This window comes from Carassius carassius, chromosome 1 (genome assembly GCF_963082965.1).
Source record: "Carassius carassius chromosome 1, fCarCar2.1, whole genome shotgun sequence".
Lineage (NCBI taxonomy): Eukaryota > Metazoa > Chordata > Actinopteri > Cypriniformes > Cyprinidae > Carassius > Carassius carassius.
This window is the reverse complement of record NC_081755.1, coordinates 49,904,022-49,924,281: the sequence shown is the minus strand read 5'-3', so window position 1 is coordinate 49,924,281 and position 20,260 is coordinate 49,904,022. Positions and strand designations below refer to the sequence as shown.

The 20,260-nt window shown below is 39.2% G+C and overlaps 4 protein-coding genes across 4 annotated transcripts in view; 1 reads left to right on the top strand and 3 right to left on the bottom strand.

The window, feature by feature from the left end:
- Positions 1-3,182, bottom strand: part of LOC132157450 (gastrula zinc finger protein XlCGF57.1-like) — a 29,918-nt gene extending 26,736 nt beyond the window's left edge. The window contains exon 1 of the mRNA XM_059566916.1: positions 3,079-3,182. The gene's annotated coding sequence lies outside the window, so the exon portion shown is untranslated. The remainder of the gene's footprint in view (positions 1-3,078) is intronic.
- The window catches only part of LOC132096058 (uncharacterized), a 332,561-nt gene that overhangs the window by 183,801 nt on the left and 128,500 nt on the right, over positions 1-20,260 (top strand). The window lies entirely within an intron of this gene.
- On the bottom strand, positions 960-3,277 carry LOC132097728 (zinc finger protein 235-like). The gene is made up of 2 exons (XM_059503654.1): positions 3,079-3,277; positions 960-2,275 (listed from the first exon to the last, which is right to left on the bottom strand). The coding sequence occupies exon 2, from the start codon at positions 2,079-2,081 to the stop codon at positions 1,209-1,211; it is 873 nt and encodes a 290-aa protein (XP_059359637.1). The 5' UTR covers positions 2,082-2,275; positions 3,079-3,277; the 3' UTR covers positions 960-1,208.
- LOC132143712 (E3 SUMO-protein ligase ZBED1-like) lies at positions 6,467-8,874 on the bottom strand. Its single transcript, XM_059554229.1, has 2 exons — positions 8,211-8,874; positions 6,467-7,485 (listed from the first exon to the last, which is right to left on the bottom strand). Exons 1-2 carry the CDS (start codon positions 8,872-8,874, stop codon positions 6,467-6,469), a joined length of 1,683 nt encoding a protein of 560 aa, XP_059410212.1.

Genomic DNA, 20,260 nt, shown 5'->3' with positions numbered 1-20,260 from the left:
AAAACTGTCAAAATGCAGCTTTTGCCAAAGCATTGGGAACTTTTAATAACTCCCCACACTCCAATTTCTCCCTGATGCTCTGCATGGTCAACTACCACCTGTATGATAATGCGTGTGTCATGTGTATATGCCTTGCATATGGCATAGGCGATGTATAATATTTATAATAGCCTATAATCATTATAACAGTATTTCATATAGATTTTAACAGTATTTCATACATTGATTCCGGGGCTGATCCCGGGTCGGGGACCTAGTAACTTTGCGGCTTCAGTCCCGGAATGAGCTCTATGTGAACAAAAGCCAGAACTAATGTCTTAAAGGTGTGTCGTAGTGATGACGTACATTATCGAGCAACTCTTTTACCAGGTGTTTTAAAGGAAGAACAACGTTCACGACGAAAAAATATGAGCAAGCTGTAATGATGCAGAGACCAGTTAGTTCTTCACTTTCCGCGCTGAGGCTGAGATCGTTCACTAGCTTAAGTGAAAGTTAACCTGCCTAGCATTTTTGACTCATACATTACACGTCACACCCTGATGTCACGTCTCTTTACGGGGCCTTTACGGGTTGTGTGTGAACGCACGCACATATTCCTGGTAATCACTGGCAGTGTAAAAGTGCAAAATCTAGTGACCCAAGAACAATTGCCGGGACACATTATCCATGTATTTTCCAGAATCACAGTGTGAAAGGGCCTAAAGTCGTCAAGCAATCATTGATTATTTTTTTTCTCCAAATAGAGCTGTTCAATAGCCTGGCCAGCCAGACTTACATCAAGATGTTTAGTCTGGAAACTCTCCATAGACGAGGCTTACTCCGAGGGGCGGGATAAATGGCTGTCTCTCTAAATCCCTCTGCATGCAATAGGATAGCGTTACAACCAATCAGAGCAACGAAGAGGCTGCGAAATACATTTTGCTGACGCTAGGGTGCGTCTAGATTTCTAGGCTAGCTGTTCAAGTCATCTGGTGGAGTTTTTTTTTCCAATATTGTGCAGCTCTGCTAGTAAGTTTAGTAAAGCTAATAGGCACAGTAGCTTCTGCAGAATGAACACAAACATGTAGACCTCCATTATTGTTGTTGATGTTACATGATCTAGCACTGTCTGAGTAGGGTCGAGACGTGGGGTGATGACATTGTTTCACAAAATATACAGATTGGCTGTACACACGAAAACGCAAAGTTGTCATTTTCAGATTTTGTTTTTAGTGATACGGTTTCTCTCCAGTGTGAATCCTCTCGTGTGCCTTCAGATGTATTGACTGACTGAATCTCTTGTCACAGTGTGAACACTTATAAGGTTTCTCTCCAGTGTGAATCCTCTCGTGTGTTTTCAGATGTATTGACTGACTGAATCTCTTGTCACAATGTGAACACTTATACGGTTTCTCTCCAGTGTGGATTCTCTCATGTGTTTTCAGACTTGTTAGACCACTGAATCTCTTGTCACAATGTGAACACTTATAAGGTTTCTCTCCAGTGTGAATCCTCTCATGTGTTTTCAGACTTGATAAACCACTGAATCTCTTGTCACAATGTGAACACTTATAAGGTTTCTCTCCAGTGTGAATCCTCTCATGTGTTTTCAGACTTGTTGAATCACTGAATCTGTGGTCACAGTGTGAACACTTATAAGGTTTCTCTCCAGTGTGGATCCTTTCATGTGTTTTCAGATTTACTGACACACGGAATCTCTTGTCACAATGTGAACACTTGTAAGGTTTCTCTCCAGTGTGAATCCTCTGGTGCTGTTTCAAACGGCTCGCTGAAATAAAAGTCTTTTCACACTCAAAGCACATGTACTCTCTCACAGTATGTATTTTCTGATGTTCTTTCAAACTTTGTAGATGCAAAAAACTCCTACCACACAAATGACATGAATTTGGCTTCTCTTCTGCACAAACTTTCAAGTGTTTCATCAGAACTGAAGCCCAAAAAAACACTTTACCGCATTGATCACATGAGTGCTGCTTCTCTCCAGTGTGGATGTTCATGTGTATCTTCAGGTTTGCGGATTGTTTGAAACTCTTACCGCACTGACCACAAGTGAATGAATTCTCTTCAGTATGAACTCTCATGTGATGCTCAAAACTTGTTTTACGTGTGAATCTGTTTCCACACTGAGTGCAGGTGAAAGATTTCTTGACTCTTTTTTTCTTTAAATCTTTCTGTTTGGTTTGAGAGCAACTCAAAGGTGTTCCTCCAGTCTTTACATGATTTTTCTCCTCAACTTCACTTGATTCTTCGTTCTCCTCTTTTTCTTCAATGAACTCTGAAATAAAAGTAAAATTAATTTATTTTTGAAAACTTGTAAAAAGCTGAGAAAAGTGAACATAAAAGTGACCTTAGGGGTGTGCAATATGATGATTTTTGATCGTGGATGATAAAAATGTCTCCACAATCTGCTTTTGAAGAAATATCGTAGTATCGTGCTACATCAAACATTCTATCAGCTGCAGCTTTGGCGCCACCCATATTTGCTGGTTAGGTATGTTTTGATGCTGGTTTATGCTGACAGAGGACCAGCATAAACCAGCAAAAGACCAGCTCAAACCAGCATCAAAACATAACTGACTAGCATATGCTGGTTTTTTCAACATGGGCTCGGAAAAAAGTTTGTTCTGTTTTAGCACTCCAATTAGATGCTATGCATTCTGACTGGATCGGATAGCATACTACGGGAAGTCAGGGCCACTAAAATCATGCTATAAAGCGATTTAGAAATCGTGCACACTCAAATTCTGATTTTATGATGATTTCGATTAATTGCATACCCCTAGTATGTGTATCATGGCTTTATGTCAGTGACTTAAAATTTCATTTTTCACTAACCATACATAAACTTTGTTTTTTCAAAAACACAAACATGCAGGCTACATCAATTCTGCTCACATATTAATGTTCCACAGATTGTGCCGATTACAATTTTAGCATACTTAAGTCAATAATATGTTTGAAAAAAAAAAATAAAATAAAATAAAACACCTAGACCCCAGAGACGTAAAACTTGTAAAGGTAAGCCTGATGTAACGTCCACAAACACTCATTAAAGATGAATGAAGAATAAATGCCAACCTCCTTGTTCCTCGTGTTTTATTCTCCAGGTTTCTGGTTCTTCCGGTTTTATTTCTGGTTCCTCGTGTTTTATTCTCCAGGTTTCTGGTTCCTCGTGTTTTATTCTCCAGGTTTCTGGTTCTTCCGGTTTTATTTCTGGTTCCTCGTGTTTTATTCTCCAGGTTTCTGGTTCTTCGTGTTTTATTTCTGGTTCCTCATGTTTTATTCTACAGGGTTCTGGTTCTTCGTATTTTATTTCTGGTTCCTCGTGTTTTATTCTCCAGGTTTCTGGTTCTTCGTGTTTTATTCTCCAGGTTTCTGGTTCTTCCGGTTTTATTTCTGGTTCCTCGTGTTTTATTCTCCAGGTTTCTGGTTCTTCCGGTTTTATTTCTGGTTCCTCGTGTTTTATTCTCCAGGTTTCTGGTTCTTCGTGTTTTATTTCTGGTTCCTCATGTTTTATTCTACAGGTTTCTGGTTCCTCGTGTTTTATTCTCCAGGTTTCTGGTTCTTCGTATTTTATTTCTGGTTCCTCGTGTTTTATTCTCCAGGTTTCTGGTTCCTCGTGTTTTATTCTCCAGGTTTCTGGTTCTTCCGGTTTTATTTCTGGTTCCTCGTGTTTTATTCTCCAGGTTTCTGGTTCTTCGTGTTTTATTTCTGGTTCCTCATGTTTTATTCTACAGGGTTCTGGTTCTTCGTATTTTATTTCTGGTTCCTCGTGTTTTATTCTCCAGGTTTCTGGTTCTTCGTGTTTTATTTCTGGTTCCTCATGTTTTATTCTACAGGGTTCTGGTTCTTCGTATTTTATTTCTGGTTCCTCGTGTTTTATTCTCCAGGTTTCTGGTTCCTCGTGTTTTATTCTACAGGTTTCTGGTTCTTCGTATTTTATTTCTGGTTCCTCGTGTTTTATTCTCCGGGTTTCTAGTTCCTCGTGTTTTATTGTCCAGGTTTCTGGTTCCTCGTGTTTTATTTCTGGTTCCTGATGTTTTATTCTCCAGGTTTCTGGTTCACTCGTGTTCTCTTCACTCTCTTCTTTAACAAACATCATCTTCACAGAAGCAGATCTCAGTTCAGATGATACTCCTCCAGATATTCCTGCTTGCTTCAAAACTTATTCTCGACTGTGACGCTGAGAATATTACAGGTATTGACTGACCTGACTCAAAAACTGTATTTTTCTCTTAAAAGAAACATTAAGGCAGCATCCCGATTCCCGAGAGCGCGGGGATCTTCTTCTTCTGCAGTTTAACGATGTTTGGCAAACAATGTGTTTTAGCGCCACCCGCTGGACTGGAGAGGGAAGCGATGCTGCAAAAACGGGATCTTGTGAGGACGACGCCTGCAGTCATTCCTAATCTCTCCTCTAGCGAGGATCCGCTTCACTCTCCAGTCCAGCGGGTGGCGCTAAAACACATTGTTTGCCAAACACCGATAAACCTCAGAAGAAGAAGATTTGTTTTTTTGACGCACTGTCTGTTGTTTTGTCGTGATGCTGGTTTAATACAAACGGTTAGAAATTTTGTTTCTGTAAGAAAAAATAAAATAACATTTTTGAATCAGGTCAGTAAATACCTGTAATATTCTCATCCTCGCAGTCGTGACTAGGTTTTGAAGCAAGCAGGAATATCTGGAGGAGTATCTTCTGAACTGAGATCTGCTGCTGTGAAGATGATGTTTGTTAAAGAGGAGAGTGAAGAGAACACGAGTGAACCAGAAACCTGGAGAATAAAACAAGAAGAACCAGAAACCTGGAGAATAAAACACGAGGAGCCAGAAACCTGGAGAATAAAACACGAGCAACCAGAAACCTGGAGAATAAAACACGAGGAACCAGAAACCAGGAGAATACAACACGAGGAACCAGAAACCTGGAGAATAAAACACGAGGAACCAGAAACCTGGAGAATAAAACACGAGCAACCAGAAACCTGGAGAATAAAACACGAGGAACCAGAAATAAAACAGGAGGAACCAGAAGGTGGGTGTTTATTCTTCATTCATCTTTAATGAATATCTGTGGTACATCTACAGATCCTTATGCAAAAATAAGACCTTAACTATAATTAAAATGTATTCAATTCTTGTTTTAAAAAGTTCTTATGGAAATGTGTCAAATGTGAATGAACACTGAGGATATTTAATTATTACTTTAATTAGACTTTTTATTTTTGCATTTTGAAAATCAAAAAACTGTGTTGAACTCAGATGCTGTGAGGCTGCATACGTGTTTACGCTCTAGTAGAAACCACAAAGACTGTGATTATTTTAAAAAATGTGAATCTCTAATTAGAGCATTATTTGCTTGTTCAGTACATTTCACTGTATCAGTAACAGTTTTGCAGCAGGCGTTCGCAAAATGCAATTGGACTTTTACAGTAAGATGTGAACATGAGTATCACCTGTAGATATAGCCAAAAACGCAGTGTATGTGTTAAAATCATATTTTTTATATGAATATGTTGAATCATTGAAATCAGACAAACAGGCTGACAAACGTCATATGGCAGGGTTCCTCAATTCGTTTTTGCCAAGGGACGAATTCTGCCAACAATACCAAGCCAAGGGCCACTGACCTTTATAAATATATATATATATATATATATACATACATATACACACACACACATATATATATATATATATATATATATATATATATATATATATATAATTAAATTATTGAGTCATTTTATTACAATACTTGTAGTCAGCAGTCTGTTTTATTCAAACAATAATGAACATATTTACATTAGAACAACTTTGCCTGTTGAATATTAAAAACAAACAAACTAACAAATAATCTAGATACTACCTTTTCCTAGGGCTGGACGATATGGCCAAATTTTATATCACGATATATTTCTTAATTTCGGTCGATACGATATAATTTCGATATCGATATGAACAATATAAAAGCCTCAGAAAAACTGCCAATAACGCCCACAACGGATGTCTGTACCTACAATCTTCTGAGGTTAATTCATTTTAAATTAATTATAAAATTATAAATAAATAATAAATTAAAATTAATTTGCCAAGTCTATGAAACCTCCTCCTATAAAACTACATAATATTTTATAAATAAAAACGGTACAAATAAATGAACGTTCACCTTTTATTTGTATTTAAACTTTATACAAACAAGAAAAGTGAAATAAACATAAGACTCTCAGACTGACCTTATTAATATATTTATCTTTAAACAATAACAGGCTGATTATATTATTCTTTACACAAAACTTATTGTAACAAAACTTGTTCTTATAAACCAAAGTGCTTCAGCCAGGATAAAAAAAATCTGAAAAGTGCTCAGCTGCAGAAAAAAAAGAGAAAAAGAGTGAGCAACAAAAAAAAAACACATGTTGCTGGGGCAGGGACATTGTTGAGTGTTGATGACATCCTATGACAGGCTCTAGAGGTTTCTGGCAAGAAATACAAGCTGGTCTACATTATCTGGCTTCAGAGATGCCCTTTTACATGTGACAATGTTGCCACCTGTACTAAAAACCCTCTCAGAGGGGGAGCTTGTGGCCTGAATGCACAAGTAATGTTGTGCCAGTTGACTTACTCTAGGGAAGTTGTTTTGATAAACCTTCCACCAATCCAGAGGATTTGAGTCATTGTCAGCATGTGGAGACAGAAGGTAGTTGCCGAGCTCCCTCTCAACTGCCTGCTGTGCACTCAAGTTTTCTGTGTCAGTAGTAGTGGTGGGCCTGTTTGAAAAAAAGCTAGCCAGAGAACGCTTTGTTTTCTTGGGTGGTACAAAAGTGTCTCTCATGGCTTCTTCTCTGGACTCCTCTTCCCTGACCACAACATATCTCTCTCCCTTCAGCATCTCCAACACAGCTCTCTCTTTGATGTATTCTCTCTTCTCCTCCTGAGTGTACTGAAGCTTGAATCTTGGGTCAACGAGGCATGCCATGTCAAGTAGATTATCCATGGCTGGGTCATCATATTTTTGGTTAAGGTATCCCATCACTGTTGTCTTTATGGTCCTGGTGAGCTCTGTGTCATCCTCTGCTTCCTTCAAGATGGAGGTGTTGAAGAGATGCATCACTGGTTTTAGAAATGATACACTGACATAGGATTCACCAGACAAGGCATCAGTGAATTCGAGGAGTGGGCTTAGAGCTGCATCTATAGACTCTAAAACATCCACATCTTGCCAGTTAGGAACCAACGGTCTGGTCTTCTTGTCCTTTGAGAGGACTTCTGTGATGGCCCTTTTCTGCTCCAGAACCCGCTTCACCATTTGTTGACGGGAGCCCCATCTTGTTGGTGTTTCACTGATGAGCTTGTGCTTTGGCAAGTGATACTCCTCCTGAGCAGCTGCAAGGTCCCGTTTCTTCTTCCAGGAGTAGGAAAAGGCAGCCACCACCTTTTTACAGACCCCAATTGCTCTGTCCACCCGCTTGTCTTGGTTAACTTTCTCTGTAGACAGTGAAAAAAAAGCAATATATACTTATAATTTGTATTTATATTTTAACAACAGTTTGTCGTTTAATCATATTATTCTTACTGCAAAATTCTTCTGCTTGCATAATTTTTTTTTTTTACTTCACACTTGATTTGGCAAATTAACATATGTAACAATGTTCATATGTTCACATATGTAAACATATGTTCCAATGCCAGTAAAACACCTTTGAATTTAATTGAAAGAATTGCTGTATGTATAATCCATACAAATATGTCTTGAATAAAGATTAAAGGAATAGCCTATAAAATCACTTAAATAGGGGGAATAAAACCACCTAATAAACAACAGGGTAAGTATTATAGTTACAACTAAGTACTAATTAAGAACAATGATTTAATATAAACAAAATCAATTAAAGCTGCTGCAGTCCGTAACGTGTGGCGCTCTGCATGCATCTTGTGGAAGAACATTGTAGCCGGAACTACTTCTCTCTGTTTATGTCTATGACGAATCACGCAGGTACTGGGCTACTCCGCAGCAGAGCCGAGCCGAAGTGGTTTAAAATAGTCAGAATATAAACACTTATTATACTGTACCGTAGTGATTCAGGATAAGACAAAAACACGGTTTGGATATTGGATTCATGATGTACTGGCTCATTATATAATTTTTGACCAAAAAGGTTACATGCAGCTTTAACATAACACTACCATTTATATTGCTGTGTATAACTTACCAATAGCAGAGTTCAGTCGATGCCCGAAGCATTGTAGTCTTGTCCATCTGTTCAACTCAGCGGCTTTGATGATATTGGTCCCGCTATCTGTGGTGATGCAGACCTGCCGGTCCTCGCGGAGTCCCCAGGAGGCGAGCGCATCTGCAAGTCCGGCTGCAATTGATTCGCCCGTGTGATCCTCAGGGAAGTAGACCGTCTGAAGGCATAAGCTGACAAGCTTCCAATCTTGATCAATAAAGTGGACTGTCAGGCTCAAGTATGGTTCTGAGGTTCGGCTTGACCACAGGTCAGCTGTGGTCGTGAAATATGACACTGACTTCAGTTGTTCCTCCACCCTTTCCCTAACTTCACCATAAAGTGCAGGGATAGCTGCGCGTGAAAAATATTTTCGCCCAGGGAGCTCGTATCTTGGGTCGATGATTGAAATCATTTTCCTGAAGCCCACGTTTTCCACCGTGGTAAACGGCATCATGTCCTTAGCCAAGAAGTTTGTTACAGCCTTTGTAATGTCTTTATGACGTTTAGACTGTTTGTCATAAGGCATGAATGCAGCGATCTGTGTTTGCTGCATGGGTTTCTCTTTTGACACAACTGGTGTTGGGGATGATGATGGTGGTGTTGTTTGAGGGACAGGTTGTTGGCTTAAACTTTTATAGTGCCTCATCTTCTGACTCAGAATATTCTATCGGGTGGAACTGCTTCAGATGGTGGAACAGATTTGATGTGTTCCCGCTGCAAGTCGGCACTACTCTCCGGCACATTTTGCAGCACGCTGAAACCTGAAGTTTATCAGATCTCAGATAGCCGAACCACTTCCATACCACTGAATTAGTCTTTCCTCTCTTATCAACCATTTCGTCTGATTTCTCCTCACTTGTGGAAGCTCGTTCAGTCACATTTGTATTGCGGTCAGGGGCGCTCATTTTGTAGCTAAAATTTGCCGCGTTGGAGATCAGCCTACTACTGCTGTGCTGAGCACTGGTTGCGTGACTCGCGGTTTACGTCATCACGAAAGTAGCCAATGGTGTTCTGCTCTTTCTGACGGCTGCGCGCCTAACGTCAGTCAGTGACAAATGCTGTTATGTATATTATTATTATATTATATAATATTATATCGAAATATCGAAAATGTGTTTAAAAATCATATCACCGTTATTGGAAAAAAAAATATCGCGATATATATTGATATTGAATTATTGTCCAGCCCTACCTTTTCCATGTCCTTTCCATGTTTATGTCCTAATCAGAAGTCACTCGGGACAAGAAGAGACACAGAATTCTATTTTAGAAATGTTTTAAATTCTCTGCCAAGTCGCGACAGGAACCACATACAAAATATGGCAGTGATAATCTCAGGTAATGATTATGTACTTTATTCAATGTTAAAAGTGTCTAATGTGAATTTGAATATTATTTTGTGTGATCTTTATAGCCATACCCAACCAACAATTTTTGGTTCCCATAACGTTCCTGCAAAGCTAGTTTTTGGTTCTCAGAACGTTCCCAGAATGCAATTTTTTTATATGCGCAGTTGTGTGGACCACCGAAAAGAGCCTTTTTTGGCCGAGGGCGATAGGGTGTGAGGCAGCATCTTTCTCTGGTGGTGGGGGATGTTTTGTGCAGTTGGGGCGGTGCTTGCATCGCGGCCTCAGCAATCCATCGATCGCAGATGGTTTCATTATTTTGGGCAGATAAAAAAATTATGAAGATAAAAATAATAAAAGCAAAAATGTTTCTTCATATATACTTGGGCGGCCGTTTTACCATTTTTTTTTACCAGTTTTACCAATACCATTTTTTGAGCTTCGGAGGGAGGGGCTGAACATATTCTTCTCTCTGATAAAGGCAGGAATCTCTGTGTGTCTGTCTGTCTGTTTGTCATTTTATTATCCTGAGAAGCGTTCCTCCAATTGACTTCACATATGGCGGGTGTGTTGCTGCTAACCCAAGGCAGTGCAGTGTAGCATTTTGGTGCAATATGGACAGGCAACGCATTCAGAATTAATAAACTACAGAACAGCAGAAGCTGGAAGCAGCACGCCTCGTGGGCATGGCTTATACGCTTCGAGAACGGACGCTCCACTAGTGATAAAAAACATTAAATTACATTCATTTATCATGAAATTACTGATTAGTGGATAAAGGCAGCTTGCTTTTATTTATTTTTACACCAATTTACTATAGGCATTCTACTTACAGAACTCAAATGATTTTTCAAACTTGATGTGCTGTTGTGGTAGACCAGTTTCAAATCGCATTTCTGGCACACTGGTTTGGTCTTGTCCTCACTCAATTTAATGTGCTGATTTTTGTCTTCTCTTCCAGATGAACTGAATCATGACGTTCATTCATGGGTGATTCATAAGCCGTTTTTCCACTATTGGGCCGAACAGCTCTCTTTGATTAACCGCTCGATTCCATTCCGAACACACATAGGCTACAGTTTCATTTTCCACTGTGGTGCTGATAACAAAGATTTTTGGAATGCAATATGAATGCGTCAGTTGTTACTTTGGTAACACAAGTGTAATATAAACAGCAATATGAACGATGATACAATATTTCTGTTTTTTTTTTTACTCCTTTTTTATTGGATATTTACTTCAAAGCAGTAGTGCAAGTACAATGCAATATCACTTGTGACGCAAACATCCACAAGCATTTGTGCCATCGGAGAGGGTGTTTTCTACAGACTAACCCCACATCATGGCATGTTACATTTTTTAAATAAAAAAAAATTGAAAAAAGAAATTATCGCAGCCAAAAAAATTATCAAGTTTATTTATTGTATCATGCGATTAATTGATTTATCGACTATCGCGAAAGGCCTATCGCGAAAACCCTTCCAAAAAGAAGAATTTTTTTGGAAGGGTTGCCTTGGTAAAATTCGCATTTTAGGGGCTAAATATCACGTTATTTTAATTGGGGTTGTTTTTCATGTCCGCGGGTCGAAGCGACCCCAATACATATAACGTGATATTTAGCACCTAAAACGCGAATTTTACCAAGGCTACCCCGCTCAAAATCTTTAATTGTAACCCCGTGAAGCAATTTTTATCGGGGACCTCCTGGAAGCGCGATTGGACTAGTTTTGGATTAGTTTTGAGAAGCAACTGGGCAGGATTTGTGAAACCTGGCAACCCTAATCCGAACACACGTGCTGGAGATATACTTCTAATTACAGGAGCGTCTTTACTGATGAAATGTGCATGAAAATCGCATTTGATTTTTTGCACAGCCCTAATGCACATGCACTCTAACATCACAGAGACTGTCTAATATATCGCCTTGCTGACCGTATTGCAATTTATCACAACAAATTGTATCGCAAACCCTGTATCGTGATACGTATTGTATTGCCAGATTCTTGCAAATACACAGCCCTACTCACTATAGCATTTTAAGTACAAAAAAAACAGACAAATACATTGAAATGTATCATCTGATCGATGTGGTGTGGCAATCGTAGTTTAAGCAAAATAATTGTCGATGGTGTAACTCCATTAAGTGTCATGACCGCATCACCACCTCAGGTCTGCATTATTTTTCTAATAATTCAATGGCCCATCGTCAATTATTCCTTACTATTTTTATGCCAAAAATTATAAGGATATTAAGTAAATATCATGTTCCCTGAGGATATTTTGTAAATTTTGTATATCAAAACTTAATTATTGATTAGTAATATGCAGTGCTAAGAACTATATTTTGGCAACTTTAAAGGTGATTTTCACAATATTTAGATATTTTTTTTGCACCCTCAGATAACAGACATATTCCAAATTACTGTATCTCAGTCAGATCCTGTGCATACATAGGGTTCTCACGGGTAATCGAAATCCTTGAAAGTTTGTGAATCTGAAAAAAAAATATATATATATATTCAAGGCCCTGGAAAGTTTTTGAAAATAAGCATGTAGATAGAGGTCCTTGAAAAGTGCTTGAATTTATTTTGTGCAAGAAGTTTTCTGGAAAAAAAATCATATTCCCTCTGGTCCGCTATGTGTTATTTCGCCAACACTTTGTGGCCTATGCATTTTAGCTTGCTTGATTTACGTTGATTACATGCAATTTATGCATTGCCATGACATTCACGCGTGCACAAATTTTTATGGTACCTCAACATTTTCACACATTGTTAAACTTTGCAAAACTAGGCTGAAACCACTGAAACGTGATGCCTGGCAAATGCAAGTTTCAAGAAATGTGGCTCCCCAGTTTTGGCACCAGTGTAAAGGTCATTGCACACTTTGAGTGCGAAATTTTCACATGCGTTTTTTTTTCGTATTCATGATCTTAAAGATTTGTCATGCACAGATACCTTAGACACTGAGTGCGAGACGTTATTAATGAATGTGTTACGAAAAAAAAGCAAAAAATTACAAAATGTCGTCTTCAAGTAGTGAGGATTATTTTTTGTCCTCTCTCTTTTCAAAAAGAGAAAGAGGAAATATTGGCTCCATCCACTCCTGCGATCGCGTAGAGAGAGGAAGGAGAGTTCCATTTCCTTATCAAGGAGCTGCGGGATTATCCAGACTGATTCAAAGTTAATTTTAGAATGTAAGTGGCTCAGTGCTAGCGGTACTGGAGCCACATATTAAAAAGACCACCACCACTACTGTGAATCAATTGATCCTGAACAGAGACTGGCAGTATGTCTAAGGTACCCGCGCACGCACACGCAATTTGCAGGGACTTGGTGTGCTATAATTATAGCTGTGATATAATGTTTGTAGTATTTTTAATACAATAATATTTGCATATATAATTGTAGGTATCTGGGGAGGGGAGATTGGAGATGGGCCTAGAGTTGGATAGGACTTCTGGATCAAGAGTGTTTTTTTTTTAGCAGTGGTGTAATAATGCCATTTTTTTTAAGACAGTGGGAACGTGACCAGTTTTGAGGGAATGATTTATAACAGTAGTAATCAGGGGACTTAGGGCAGTGATATGAGTTTTTACCAGTGAGGTTGGGAGAGGGTCCAGGGGACAGGTGGAGGATTTCATCTTCCTGATGATGTATTGGACCTCTTCTCATGTAACCTCAGGAAAGCAGTTTAGGGGTTTGGAGACGGTGTTGGGGGAACAGTTTGGGTGGGAGGACCAGAAAGGACAAAGCGAATATGTGAAATTTTTGATGTGAAGAAATCCATGAATTTATTGCACTGTTCTTCTGTAGTGGCAGAAAGTGGGGGAGATTGTGATTTGAGAAGGTGGTTTATAGTGGTAAAAAGCTGCTTGGAATTTTCTGGCCTGTTTCTAATGGCATCAGAGTAAAACTGTGATCTTGCCTATTTGAGCAACTGTGCATATTTTTGTTGTTGCTCCCGGTAGATTTGTTTGTGGACAGTAAGGCCAGAGGCTCTGAAAAGCCGCTCAAGGACCCGCCCTGCTGCCTTCATCTTACGAGGCCCATCTGTGAACCAGGGTGCATGAAGGTGCAGGAGGCTGATCAGATGTAGTAGTCCACTGCTTCGTCAGCTGATGAAATATGTGTGGAAAGATGCTGAAAGTCTGCTGCCAAGAGTTCTGGGTTTATGGTTTTTTTTAGGTTTCTGAAACAGATATTCCGCTTTGGCTTGGAGGGACTGGATGGAGATGGCAAATCCATAGAAATGACCTTGTGATCAGACACACCTAGGTCATACACCTGCAGGTTGTTGAGAGGGGCAATAATTAATTAATTAATAGTTAATAATGACCAGGTCCAAGGTATGTCCCTTGATGTGTGTGGGGACACCAACAAGTAGTTTTAAGCAAGTTAAAGCAGTCCAGTAGTTGAAGAAATTCAGCTGCAAAATGGCAGGAGGGGGTGTCAACATGGATGTCCATATCACCTCAAATTCGGCATCGGCGGAGGATGTGCAGAAAGTTGTGGGGAGATTCATGCAATGCATTTAAATGAAGATAATTAAAGTAATGGTTGCAGAGATAGCTCCAGATTGCTGCGATGGATGATTGACAGGCCGCCATCACGCCCTGTGCTGTGAACTTTCTGGAGGTAGCTATATCCTTGGGGACAGCTCTCATTTAAAGAAGTAAAGTTATTTGGTTGGTGCCAGGTCTCTGTAATGAACATATAATCCAGATATTTTTCTAGGATATGATCACAGTGTTTCCCACAGAATTAGATTCTATTTGCGGTGGTGTGGTGTTTGGGGACCGGGGGAGGGGGGGGGGATTAAGTTTTATATATATATATATATATATATATGTATGTATATATCATAAATATATCATATATTTTTAGTGACAAGTACACATTTCCATTGCCAACACTTAGTGTCAGATACCTTAAAGAGATAGTTCACCCAAAAATGAAATTCTATCATCGTTTACTCAGCCTCAAGTTGTTCCAAACCTGTATGAGTTTCTTTGTTCTGTTGAACACAAAGGAAGATATTTGGAAGAATGACAGAATCAAACAGATCTCGGTCCCCATTGACTTCCATAGTAGAAAAAAATATAGGTCTGTTTGGTTACAAACATTCTTCCAAATATCTTCCTTTGTGTTCAGCAGAACAAAGAAACTCATACAGGTTTGGAACAACTTGAGGCTGAATAAACGATGATAGAATTTTCATTTTTGGGTGAACTATCCCTTTAAAGACATTGCTATTGCTACATTGCTATGCCATTGCTACACTTTCTATGCTATGACTGCTCCACAGACTTCTTGTTGCAAATTTTGCTCTCACACACACACACACACACACACACACAAACCTGGACCTGGAGATGGACACACACCCACCCACACACACTCAAACATTCAAAAAGACTCACACACACAGACTAAGACACACACAGGCTCACACACACACCAAACTGGACTTGGAGGTGGACACACACAGACTTTGACACACACACACACACACACACACACACACAAACCTGGAGATTGAGGTGGACAAAAACCAACACACACCAACCTGAACCTGGAGATAATAATAATATAATGTCTAGTCTGGTGGCTGTGATATATATAAACCTACCAACGTCCGTTGCCATGATTTTTGGAATGACTGATCACGAGAGGAAAAAAATGACGTTTTAGTCGCATAACATCGGTTAATGGAAATGCCGTCATTTCACAATAGTTGTTTATCAATATTTAGAAGAAAAGGAAAAAAAAAAGTTTTGCGCGAATCTGTAATGGAAACGCGATAGCGTTTCAGAGTTATGTTGAGCAACAGTGTTCATTACTAACCATTCAACTCCAGATTGATTCTGGAATCTTCACTGGGGGAATAAGCATTAAGCACCGGCAGGGCCGGCGCAAGCTCAAATGCCGCTCTAGGCAGAGCACGATCGTGCCGCCCCCACCTCACATTCACAATTAGGGATCCTTAAGATGCATGTAAACAATTTTTTTTTTATCTATGAAATTACACTAAAATAAAAACGTGCAAGCATGTTTTCAGAGTTTTTTTTTCATTCTGCAAAAAGGTGAAAAAGGTAGGCTACACAATGCAACAGCTGCATATCATTTCTGTTTTATAGGCTAATAGATAGTGTACAGAATAAAACTAAACATATGCACACAACTAGGGCTGTGACGGTGGCTGATTTTTACCACCGCGGTAGTCATGGACCAAGAACCGCCGGTGGCGCGGTGTTTGAAAAAAAAAAAAAAAATAAATAAAATAATAATAATAATAAATATATATATATATATATATATATATATATATATATATATATATATATATATAAATTTATAAATATATTAGTGTAAAAATTTGCTCGTTAACGAAGGCAATAATTTTTTTCCAGTTTAACGTATTCAAATTATTTTACGTAGGGGCGGGGATGGCCACCCACTCACAACTGCTGCTTCTGTCACTTTTTCTCAAGACAAGAAGTGAATTTATTCAGTCGCAGAATGACTGAACAGGAGACATTTCAGACACGCGCTCCACTTCACTTTATTATCAGGTGCAAGTTAAGCGAGCGTGGACGGTCCTGTGCTCAAAGGCGGCGCATAAACTATGTGCAAGCAGTGTCGTGGTCAGTTAATTCATGGAATTACCAAAAAAGGTGATTAAAGCTGACTTAAACTGTGCATGCATGTAATATATTTTATATATATTATATACAGGATAAATTTATATGTATGCACGTCTAGAAATCAGCCCAGCACTGTCTCACTCATCTAACACATCCTATTTAACTCGTCAGTTAGTGTTTATTTGGGCACTTCTGTCAGTGAACGCCGCCTGCAAAACACTAAAATAAATATCAAAGAAATAATTCAGTTAAACAAGAAAGTAGCCTAAATAAGAAAGTTAAATACACCCTATCTAACGGACACGAGCGACGCAGCGCGACAAAATACTGATTATAATCAGTGATGCTACACTGGATGCAGCACAACACGACATGATAAATCCCCATCCGGTCTGTGATGTAGGCTACTGACACTGAGTTCAAATGTCCTGTATAGACACTAGACAGACTAAACCTGTCGCAACGCGTTTGTGTTGCGTCCGTTTAATTTTCCGCCACCAAGCAAGCTCAATAACTAACTCTTCATCTGAACGCGCTCTCTTTGAAATAGGAATCGTTGCCATATTTCTTGTTACCATCGTTTATTCATCACTGTCTCGTTTGTATTTGGCCAGTTTGGAGAAAGCCTCACCAAACCTGAACAGCCAGCGTTTGCGATCACGAGAACTTGTGCAAACGCCGATGGGTGACATGAATGCAGATGACTCCAAATCGGTGATGCGGTATTTGCTTTCCCAACAAGATCCATCGCCCAACACTAAATTAATTTGCTGAATGCATAAACTGTATTTTCCTGCGCTCAAATCTGCATATCTAAAGGAAACGCTGTGTTTGAGGTAATTTGTTAATTACCATAAACTTAGAATTTGCAACTATTACAGTTATTACACTTATATACAAAACTTTTTATTATGCTTGCTATAGAGTTTGTGACGTCACGTGCACTACCGCCGGTGGCAGTAGACAACCGCGGTAGCAACCGACCACCGCGGTGACGCGGTTGTCACGGCAACCGTCACAGCCCTACACACAACTTTTTGTTCTGATAGCTATCCAGTAAGGTCCACAGTTCGATGATACAGAGGACAAACAGTTTCTTTTCTTTTCTTTTAAAAAAGGTCATTGGTCAGTGGCAAGGATGGTAAAAGATTAATGGCTAAAAACTTGGTGTTATTTTGGAGCCACTGGAGAAGCGGCGAACAGACAGCGCCAGCATCCTCTCCATGCATCTCTCATTACCATCTCTCATTCTCCACCCTCAATACCACGACTTAGGTGCCCTTGAGCAAGGCATCGAACCCCCAACTGCTCCCCGGGCGCCGCAGCATAAATGGCTGCCCACTGCTCCGGGTGTGTGCTCACAGTGTGTGTGTTCACTGCTCTGTGTGTGTGCACTTCGGATGGGTTAAATGCAGAGCACAAATTCTGAGTATGGGTCACCATACTTGGCTGAATGTCACTTCACTTTTCACTTTCATTCAGCTCAGTTTAGTTTAAATACTATCTATTTAATTTGCAGTCAAGTCAACGATATTGATGTAAATAAAGTGTCCCCAACTAAGCAAGCCAGAGGCGACAGCGGCAAGGAACCAAAACCCCATCGGTGACAGAATGGAGAAAACACCTGGCTCAGTCTGGGGTCAGTTCCCCTTTGACCAGACGAAACCAGCAGTTGTATTCCAGGTTGCAGCAAAGTTGGATTGTGCAGAAGAATCATCAGTTTCCTGTGGTCTTGTCCCGGTGGTCATCTGTGACAAGGTCTTTACAGGGTCTTTTCTAGGTGCTGATCCACCCACTGATCTGGAAACAGACTGGATCTGGTGGCTACGGTGACCTCAGAATAAGAAGGAAACAGACTAATATTAACGTAGATGCCATTCTTCTAATTATATAGCAAGTACAACGGGTGTTATGGGAAGTGTTCACGGTTACGGCTTACCTAATTAATGCAGCCTAAAAATCCTTTAACAGAATTAGATATTAGAAGCGTATTAGTGCGTTATGTGTGAGCCAGGTTAAAGAGATGGGTCTTTAATCTAAATTTAAACTGCAAGATTGTGTCTTCCTCCCAAACAATGTTAGGTAGGTTATTCCAGATTTTAGGCGCTAAATAGGAAAAGGATCTGCCACCTGCAGTTGATTTTGATATTTTAGATATTTTCAAATTGCCTCAGTTTTTTTTGATCACGGTGGATGTGGAGGACTATTATGTAACAAGAGCTTGTTCAAATACAAAGGTGCTAAATCATTCAGGGCTTTATAAGTAATGAGTAAGATTTTAAAATCTATATGATGTTTAATAGGGAGCCAGGGCAGTGTTGACAGAACCGGGCTAATATGGTCATACTTACTGGTTCTAGTAAGAACTTTAGCTGTTGCATTTTGGACACAAAATAGCACACCTAGGTTCCTAAATGTTGACAAAGAATTGACAGAGCAGCCATCAAGTCTTAGCATTCAGGGTTATTACATCCAGAGTTTTTAGGTCCTATAATTAACACCTCTGTTTTTTCAGAATTTAGCCATTAGAATTTACTTGTCTTCTAGTTTTTTTATATCAACTATGCATTCCATTAGTTTTTCAAATTGGTATGTTTAGCTGGGTTGCAAAGAAATATAGAGCTTAGTATCATCAGCGTAACAGTGAAAGATAACACAGTGTTTCCTGATGATATCTCCCATGGGTAACATGTAAAACGTGAAGAGTAACAGTCCTGGTACTGAGCCTTGAGGTACTCCATACTGCACTTGTGATCAATATGATACCTCTTCATTCGTTTCTATGAATTGATGGCAGTCATAGAAGTACAATTTTAAACCATGCTAATGCACTTCCATTAATGCCAACAAAGTGTTCAAGTCTATGCAAAAGAATGTTGTGGTCAATAGTGTCAAATGCAACAGTAAGATCCAATAGCAATAGAGAGATACAACCACGATTAGATTATAAGAAACGGTCATTTCAATCTTGTGGGGTAGACTCATTTAAAATAATGTAATCATCTGGGTTTAGCCAGTTTTCATTCAAACAGAGCACATGTAGATTATGATCAATAATCATATTATTTACAAAAAGTGCTTTCGTAGAAAGGGAACTGATATTATACATTATTATATAGGTACAAACTCTAAGACTATGTGCCATATTTCCAGAGAAAAGAGCAGCACCACCCCAGGAGGGATGAAGACCATCTCTTTTAAACAGGTCAGGTCTGCCCCAAAAGCTTGTCCAATTGCTATGAAACCTATGTTATTCTGTGGGCACCACTTAGACATCCAGCCATTGAGTGATGACAATCTGCTATGCATCTCATCACCACGGTAAGCAGGGAGGGGACCAGAGCATATTACAGTGTCTGACATCGTGCTTGCAAGTTCACACACCTCTTTAATGTTATTTTTAGTGATCTCCGACTGGCGAAGTAAAACATTATTAGCGCCGGCGTGAATAACAATCTTACTGTATTTACGTTTAGCATTAGCCAGCACTTTTAAATTTGCCAAGATGTCAGGCGCTCTGGCTCCCGGTAAACATTTGACTATGGTGGCTGGTGTCTCTATATTCACGTTCCGTACAATAGAATCACCAATAACTAGAGCACTTTCATCAGGTTTCTCAGTGGGTGCATCACTGAGTGGGGAGAACCTGTTTAATGTTTTGATTGGAACAAAAGAGCTGTGTTTTGATGCAAATTAAGTTATATTTTATCACTTTAAACAACAGAGAGTGATAGTAAGATAAAGATTCTACAAAAAAACAAAGATACACGGAGCTACGATCACAAACCAGCAGGAATAACACTGTCTAACAGCGACACCCGCAGGTAGATAAAAAAAATAAATAATAATAAATAATATATAATAAATATATATATATATATACACACACACACACACACACACACACACACACTCACTCACTTCTGTTGGTGAAGCTGGATTACAAATGATTTGCATGAACAAACACATTCAGTTAAAAAACTAAATCAAGCCACTGCCTATTCAGCAGCTTAGATGACAGGAGAAATTATGACTGCTGT